General features: G+C 43.6%; 1 protein-coding gene across 1 annotated transcript in view; it reads left to right on the top strand.

The window, feature by feature from the left end:
- Positions 1–8,246, top strand: part of LOC103779544 (3 beta-hydroxysteroid dehydrogenase/Delta 5-->4-isomerase-like) — a 10,252-nt gene extending 2,006 nt beyond the window's left edge. The window contains exons 2-3 of the mRNA XM_008947177.1: positions 3,462–3,626; positions 7,432–8,246. Of these exons, the coding sequence (XP_008945425.1) occupies positions 3,462–3,626; positions 7,432–8,246 (980 nt within the window). The remainder of the gene's footprint in view (positions 1–3,461; positions 3,627–7,431) is intronic.
- The last annotated feature ends 257 nt before the right edge of the window (positions 8,247–8,503 follow it).

The raw sequence follows: 8,503 nt of genomic DNA, 5'->3' as shown, positions 1-8,503 counted from the left end.
CTGCTGAGATCTTGACCATTGCACTCAGTCTGAGTAAAACAGTGGTATTTGTGGCCTTCCACAGCCCTAGGGAGTCCAGGATGATCCAATCAATGCCAAGTCCTGTGAGCTGGAGTCTACCCAGTTACACTCTGTGGTTGAGAATGAACGTCACATTGAACATGGTAGTTTGGTGCCTTGGGTTTCCGACCTCCCATCTCCACTTCAAATTTATCTTGCCTTTACTGTGCTTCCACTTATGCAATCCTTCTTTTTTTTTTTTTTTTTTTTTTTTCCTTTGATCACTATTGCACAGGCACTTCTGGAAAAATTTGAAACTCCTAGATTGTTCTCAAGAGGACTTCTCACTGTTTCAAAGCATTGACTCCCTCTGTTCTTCTTCCCCCTCTCCCCCTGAACCCTCATTTCATGTCATTTTTCAGAGGCAGACATTTGTCGATTGTGTGATGCTTTAACATCAAGCGCTTTTGCATTGTTAACCCAGTACTGCTCCAAAGCAGGAGGAAAGTAGAGGGAGAAGGAATTTTTTTGTTATTTGATTGTTTGCTTGTTTTTCCCAGGACTTCTGATAGGAGAATTTCCTGGTCTGGGAAACTTTCTCCTGGCTTTTTGCTCAAAGTTATAGACATTCATTTGCCTTTATCACTGCACTTAAAGCAGGAAGGTAGAGTAGCAGCAGAACATCCCAGTAGCTGAAATGGGGACAGAATAAAAATTTTAGCTTTCTTGAGCCAAAGAAGTTAATAAATTGCTTTACTCTTTACAAATCAAAATAAGATGAAAATTTAAATTTTCTCCTACAAATACACAAAGTAGAACATTTCAATGAAACCAGGAAAACTCATGAGGAATGCCTTTCCCAACCATTCACCCCACAGTTATTAGGTTCTCTATAAATGATGACTAAGAAATTCAAGCTAAGTCCCATGGAAATTGCTGTTTGCTTGAACTTTAAACAACACATCGAAAAAAAAGAAAGACGGTTTATGGCAAATAGTCTGACAGGGCTGCTGAGTCAGTCACTGCTCACAACAGGACTCAATTTTATTGAGTAATCATTGCATTTCTAAGCAAAAACCACCCTGTACCAGTCAGGGAGCACTGCTTACAGCTCTGAGGACACAGGAATCATTGAAGCAGCAGCTTTGCCAGTGGGTAGGTGTTTCCTCATGAGCACTGTATGCAAAAATGAAGACATGAAGTTTATCCTTTTCTTCCACCTGACACTCATGCTCTTTTTTGATACCTGGGCAATGTTTTGTGCAAATGGGAAATAAGTTTCTCTCTACTGTCCACTTCAGACTGAAAACACTGTCTGCCAGTCATTTCTTCTTTTCTCTCTCTGTTTCCAAGCTCACCTGCAATTTTCTTCTTCACCCAGAATAAAACAAGATCAGTCTGCTGATTCCTGACATCTAGCTGATGCTGGTAAAGTGAACAAGGCCCATATTGTACTTACTATGGCAATTTCTGCTGGCTAAAGTGGAATGCAGGGGCAGCTTTCATACTTTGTATCACACACACAAACTGCAAGCCCAGACAATGTACAAAGCAGCCAAGCAGCAGCTCTCTAGTGACTGATACCAACAGTCCCTCTGATCAGTTTTAAAAGGGAGCGATCCATTTGCATTTTTCCTGAAAGCTTTGACTTTCATACATATAAAATTCAATTTTTCTAACTCCAGCCTAGTCACAGTGACCACTCTGAAGAGGCCACATATCAGAATTTACATTGTGAAAACCATGTATTTCAATCCTTTGGATTATTATAACTCCACAAAGCCTTACTCATGGAGACTACCAACCTAAGGGCTGTACAAGGACTAATGTTTGTTAGAGCAAATCCAACTGCCAGGTTCTTAACAAAAAGTCTAGCTGTATTGTCTGACAGTTTTGCACCCCTACAGGCAGAGGTCCATGTAAACCTTCTGGAAACAGAGCCCTAGGAAATGAATGCATTCTATAAATAAAATAGCATAAGACAGCATGTGGTAGTGACTGTGCTGGGAGGGCAATAACTCTAGATCTAGTAACAGTTTTGTAAATGTTTCATAAATTTCACATCTCAGGCCAACTGACTGTGATAAAGGAAAAAAAATAAAGACCCTCAAGCTTGTTGCATCAGAATATTTCCTAAATTAATACAGGATTACATCTGAGATAAAACCATTTTAAAAGCTACTCCCACTCAGTTCCAGATCCCGGCAGCTCTCTCTCTTAGTGTTTCTTCATTAAAGACATGAGGTGAAATACTGCCTGCTTTGGAGCTGATGACAAAGCACCAGGACACCGGAGATGTCAGTCACAGATGAGGCTAGAAGCTGCATAAACTCAAGGTCTTCTCCTCCTCCTGGAAGCAGAGGGAGTCTGCCTGTGGTGTGGAGCCCCTTCCTAGTAGCTGTGCCTGGGGAGCCCTCTAGTGCAGCCACAGCAAAGAGGACTTGCTGCCATGACACCTCCTCCTTAAAGGCTGTAAGTCATTCTGAGAAAGTCCTCTCCTCTCTCATGGCACAGCTGCAGCCAGGCCAGCAGACTTCCCAGGAGGGCTGTATCACCTCGGACTATAGCTTTCTCCAGGCAATCACTTAGTTCTGGGCTCTAAAAAGGATGCTTCTGTCCTGCAAAATCTGGGGGAAAGATGGCTCTGAAACCTCGGACTGCACCTGGGTCATGCATGTTAGCTACTGGGGAGGATGAGGGCTTAAAAAGCAGCAGTGAAAGCAAGTCAGGGCTGAGGCATCTCAGGACAGCAGCCTTGAGAGTTCAGATTTGGACTGGAAAGTTGTGCATGCTGAAAATGATGCTACAGATTCTGAAATGGGAGCCGGAGCTGGAGTTAGAAGAGGCACAGTAAGTCCTGGCTGAGGTACATGAAAACGATGTGTCAGAACTGTAAGTAATGTATTAGAAGAGCTGCAATATGGGCAAGGCAAGAAAACAGGTGTGAAAACAACTCTGTGCACACATCTGTGTAGGGAGAAAGATCATTCCTCACCTTGAAAACAAAAGCATGCGGTACCTGTCTGTTTGGTATACTTGGGTTAACACTTTTCTAAACAACCAGTCACCAGAATGTGCATAGCTAAAACTACTCTCCTCCTGAACTTTAAAACAGTCACACCTGAAGGAAGCTTCAGGCACTTGTTAGCTGTCAGGAAGACTTTTCTTAAAAAGGAAAAAGAAAAAAAAAAAAGAAAAAAATTAAGAAACATATTGAATATTGGCTCAAAAAATATGGTAGGTAATGTCAGGTAGACGTCTATAGCACTGTAATTAGCACTCGACAATGTAGCCGTTGGAACATGCCTTCTGTTTTGCTAGCCTTAAAATATTGCCCCTTTGCCTGGGTGCTCAGCAGCTCCCAGGCACAGCATCAGCATCCACACAGCCCTTTGTCACTCCTTTCAGTGCTCTTCTTGGGATGCTCATAAGGTCATCTTTGTTTTCTGCTGCTCTTGCAGAGTTCCAGGGTAAGACTGAGGTGAAAATCCTGGAAGGAGACATCCGAGATGTGACATTCATGCTCCGTGCCTGTCGGGGGGTTTCTCTTGTCATCCACACAGCTTCCATCATTGACACCCTGGGCCTCATAGAGAAGCAGATGCTCTGGGAAGTCAACGTAACAGGTGCGTGGGTGAAGGACCTTCCTCAAAACCATGTCTATTATGTCCTAATCATGATCTGCTCAGGGAAGGGAGGATGTGACCTGTTCCTCTCAGCCAGATTAACTGGGCTGTTCTGCACCTTGCACAGCCACACCTCTGAGTGCAAAGCATGCATCCGTGCAGCCCCCTGCAGCTCTGGCCCTCTCCACATGCAGCATGCCCTGGTCTTCTGCTGCAGGGTCATTCACTCTTGTCAGCACTCACACATGCCCATCCTGAACTCCTCATAGGCTCTGCCTTCAGTGGGGACAGCCATAATGCCACGTTCAATGGAACTTTCTGGAAGCAATTCTCCTCTGAAATCCCAATGCAGAGCTGAGAAATTGAGAAATTCTCATTCTCCCTCCCCATGTAGCAACCTCAGCTGTACACATTTTTCAATTTTTACTAACACGAGAAGCTTCGGCTGCCATTACAGCAAACTTGCATTTCTACATCCCAGATGCTGTGGTTCTCTGCTTTGTGTGCTTTTTCTTCATCCTCTTCTCCTTTTCCTCCTATTTGCCACTATGTGTGTGTGTGCATGAGTGCAGTTCAGAGGAGCAGATGCTCTCCCACCTTAAGCTTATCACTAAAAATCCCCCAACAGACTCAAGGCTGTGGGAGGGAGGGGTTTCAGTAACTGTCACTCAGTGGTGGGATCTCCATTTCTACTAAGGGGCTGCTGTTCTTAATGAAAAGATCACATGAAGTGGGAATTTTTCGGCTTAGGAACTGCCTGTTTGGCACCAGCTGCCAGGATTTTTAAATGTTATTTCCCAAAAGAAAAAATTCATCCCTGTCCCTGAACCTGCATGCACACTGACCTCTGTGGCTGAGTTGCTTCAGGTCCTTGGTAAAGATTTGGGAAAGATGTTCTTACTCATGTGAATAGTTCTCCTGGGTCTTTGTTTCTCACATACAGAGCTTCTTCACAGAAGAATAAGGAACATATTTCTACAGGCACTGCTTTTACAAATATTGGCCACTGACCAGTGTTGAGAGCAAGAGAGCATTCTTTTTGTCGAGCTGTCTCTTACATGCACCTGAAAACCAGTGGGATGGCATTTTGGTTGTTTTAGCCTGGCTCATTGCCTGTAGATCCAGCTTGCAGACTCATTACTGCTCATTCAAAGCCACAGCTTGTCAGTGACCACAAGTTAGAGTCCCACTGGCAGCTTCTCAGGTCCCTGCTGGGGGGAAAGACCAGAAAGGCAAGTTCGTGTAAACCTGTGTATTAGGTACTATGAAAAATAAATACACAGGGATGGTAGTTCAGAAAGAGGATCTGTAAAGCTTTCTTTTTACAACCACGCTCCTGCTGCAATCTGTTTTTAACATCAGAATGTGTTGCCCTTGGGGGAGAAGGCGGGGGAAAACCCACAACAACAAAAAAACCAAAAAAACATTAAAATGTCCCCAAAGCAGAAAGCTCTCTAGCTCTGAGCCACAAATCTGTCCCATTGTTCCTTTTGGGAGGTTGAGACTTAGGCACAAAGTATCTAGGTTTTCATGAATGTTTCAGATCCTCACCCCAAGCAGAGTCTCTCCGTGGGTGTAATAAGCCCACTGGGCCTGTGCAGGTTAGCTGGCAACATCTGGCAGCATAAGAGCACACACCAGTCCTGCTCCTAGAGCAAACTTGAGGTTAGCCAGTAAATACTGCAGTCCTCTTCCTTATTTCCTGCCATTTCCATTCTGAGGCTCTCTTGGCTTTCCGGCCAGACAAGACACTGATATGTGCTTCGTAGGCTTGCAGGATGAAAGTTTTGTTTCTCCTAGAAAACAGAACTTTTATAATACAAATGTGTCGAGGAATCAGAGAGGGAGATTCACAAACCAGACAGAAGCAAACAAGTTAGACTTGCCCTGATGCAGGTCTTTCCTCTGCCTCATGTGCCATACAACGCCTCAGTGCAAAAAGGTCTTTTTAGGAAGGGAAGGGAATTTTTAGGAGAAAAGGAATTAAGAAAATAATTAAATATAATAATAAAAATAAAAGTGCCCTCTGTGAGTCAGATCCTCAGCCAGAAGGGCTTTGTATGCAAGCAAAACTTGGAGGCCTGCTCTGTGGCAGATTTACTGTATTACATGCTATGTGAAAGATGCTGAAATTCCCATTACTGTAAGATTACATCCTTTTCATTTTTTACATACAACCCTGATTTGCAAATAAAGCACATTTGGATGAAATTGATCTTGAACACATGCCAACTGTCAAGATAATGTTATATTTGTTTTTTTAAAACTTGCTATGTGACCTGATTTTATCTAGCCCTTCTGCACTTTATTATTTTCCCTCACTTTCGAAACAGCGTTGATGGCAGAAATTAAGTTATTTATTTAAAAAATAATATATTTTGTTAATTAATTAGTTTTCCAGATTGCCATGACTTGTGTGTCACCTAAACATAGTGACTTGCGAGAACCCACTTTTCATGTGAATCCATTCCCAGCTGTGTAATCTTTTTCCTTTGAACTTCTTTAGTGTTTCTTAAAGCCTCATCCAGATTTATTTTCCATTTGTTTCAACTTCTTTCTTTTTCTTGTTCAAGCTTAAAAAAAGGAATTTTAGTGCCCTAACAATATTCACTTCAATAATTCTTCCCGTTTTTCACTCCTTAATGGGTCCATATTTTGCTGCCAGTATTCCTTGGTCCTCTGAATCTCTTTTATTCATTATGTTCTCTTTAGCAATGCCAGCCTGCTCTGCATCGTGCTGCCTTTAGTTGTTCTAACAGACTCGTTATATCATTCATGTAATTCACAGCTAGTCTTTAATTTTATCACCTAGATTTTAGGCCACGCCCTTCTGCTACCATGTCAGATATTTTGGGTCAATGTTCCTTTGCTAGAGACATTTTCAAATGTCTTTGAGCTGTATCTTCTGTTCCAGAGTCACTGGTCCTTTCGCACAAAATTTCTCTCATTACACCACACACAACAAGTAATGTAATTTTGCTTCAAACCTCAGAATAAAAAGAGCCTACTTTTAATTAAAACAACCCAATTTATTAAAATATTTGTTTTCCCCTCAAATGTGCTTTCCTGCCTTAACTCTCTTGGCTACTTGAAAAACCTTGAACATGCCAGTTTACCTCTGATTTCCTTGATGAAAGCATTACAACAAAATTGTAAAAGTAAGAAATCCTGTATTACTGCCAGGAGGCATACATACACACAATCAATACTTTGCTTGCTGCACTTTCTGATCTTTGGCTAGGTGTTATCATAAGTTGTTCTGACACCAGACCTTTCTCTTCAAGTCTTCCTCCAGAGCCAGTTGAAAGGCAGGTAGACTCCCACTGGGCTTTTGGGGGAACTTTCAGGTCCCACATTAATTCTGTCCCTGCTTAATGAACCACCCAAAAGCATCCTCAGGCCTGGAAAACAGGAACTTCAGCATACAGAATGGCTGGTACCTAATAAGAGGCTCCTCTGCCTTAAGCCAAGTCAATGCAACCAACAGGCACAAGTGCCCACATCTGTGGTCAGTGTCCATGCTAGCCTAACAGCAAACTTTGACCCTTGCAGAAAAAGCCCCACAACACACGATGGAGTGTTCATCCTTGTTTGACTCTGGCAGGTACACTGATACCACTTCAATACAGATTCAGAGCAGGTTCAGTTTCATTGAACACGCTGCCCCGTTCAGGACAGGATTCTTCCAGCTGCAGAGAGCAGAGATCTGGCCAAGCTCCAGCCAGAGACACCGCTTTTTATCGAAAAATCCCACTTTTTCCTGCTTAAGGAGCACTAGACTGACGTGTGTGTTTCTCTTTTGAAGGTACTCAGCTGCTGCTGGAGGCATGTGCCCACTGTAATGTCCAGTATTTTATATACACCAGCAGCATAGAAGTGACAGGCCCAAACTACAAAGGTGACCCAGTTTTCAACGGTGATGAAGATACAGCTTATGAAAGTATATTGACATTTCCTTATGCCCAGAGTAAGAGACTGGCAGAGGATTCTGTGCTGAAAGCAGATGGTCAGGTGCTAGAGGATGGCAGTGTGCTGATGACCTGTGCCCTGAGATCCATGTACATTTTTGGAGAAGGGTGCCCATTTCTTCAAGGTCATGTGGATAAGTGTCTGTTGAACAAAAACGTCTACTTGCGCTTCTCCAGGAAGGAGGCTCTAGTGAACCCTGTGTACGTGGGGAACGTCGCCTGGGCACACGTGCAGGCAGCCAAAGCCCTGCGGGCCCCACAGAAAGCCAAGCACATGAGGGGGCAGTTCTACTACATCTCCGACGACACTCCTCATATGAGCTACGCAGATCTGAACTACGAGCTGACCAGGGAGCTGGGGTTTGGAATCGAGCCCCGGCTCCCCATGCCTCTGACGATGTTGTATTACTTTGCACTGCTGCTGGAGATGGTGAGCTTCTTGCTCCGGCCCTTTGTCAGATACATCCCCTCCACCAACCGTCACCTGGTCACTCTTCTGAACACCCCATTCACCTTCTCTTATAGAAAAGCACAGAAGGATTTTGGCTACGTGCCCCGCTACACGTGGGAAGAAGCCAAGCAACGCACTTGTCAGTGGATTGCTTCTATGGTCCCACAGAGAAGGCTGTACCTGAAAAGCAAGGCTGCCTAAGCCTAAGAGGAGCTGAGACCTGGCTATATAAGTAGGGCCTTAGGCTAGAGGTGAGCTGCATGAAGAGCAGCAGTAGCAGCAAACTACAAAGCATTTAAATTAAGACTTTGTGTAAGTGGTGTAAGACCCCTCATAACCCCCCATCCCAAGCCTTGCCAACCCAGAATAAATAAAAGTGAAATGTTCATTTGTTTGTTGAATACAGACTGATCAGGGTAACTTTACTGTATAGCCCATGTCCACATCCACTTCTACAT

Source organism: Merops nubicus, unplaced genomic scaffold, assembly GCF_000691845.1.
Source record: "Merops nubicus isolate BGI_N331 unplaced genomic scaffold, ASM69184v1 scaffold869, whole genome shotgun sequence".
Taxonomy (NCBI): Eukaryota; Metazoa; Chordata; class Aves; order Coraciiformes; family Meropidae; genus Merops; species Merops nubicus.
This window is presented reverse-complemented; position numbering and strand designations above follow the sequence as displayed.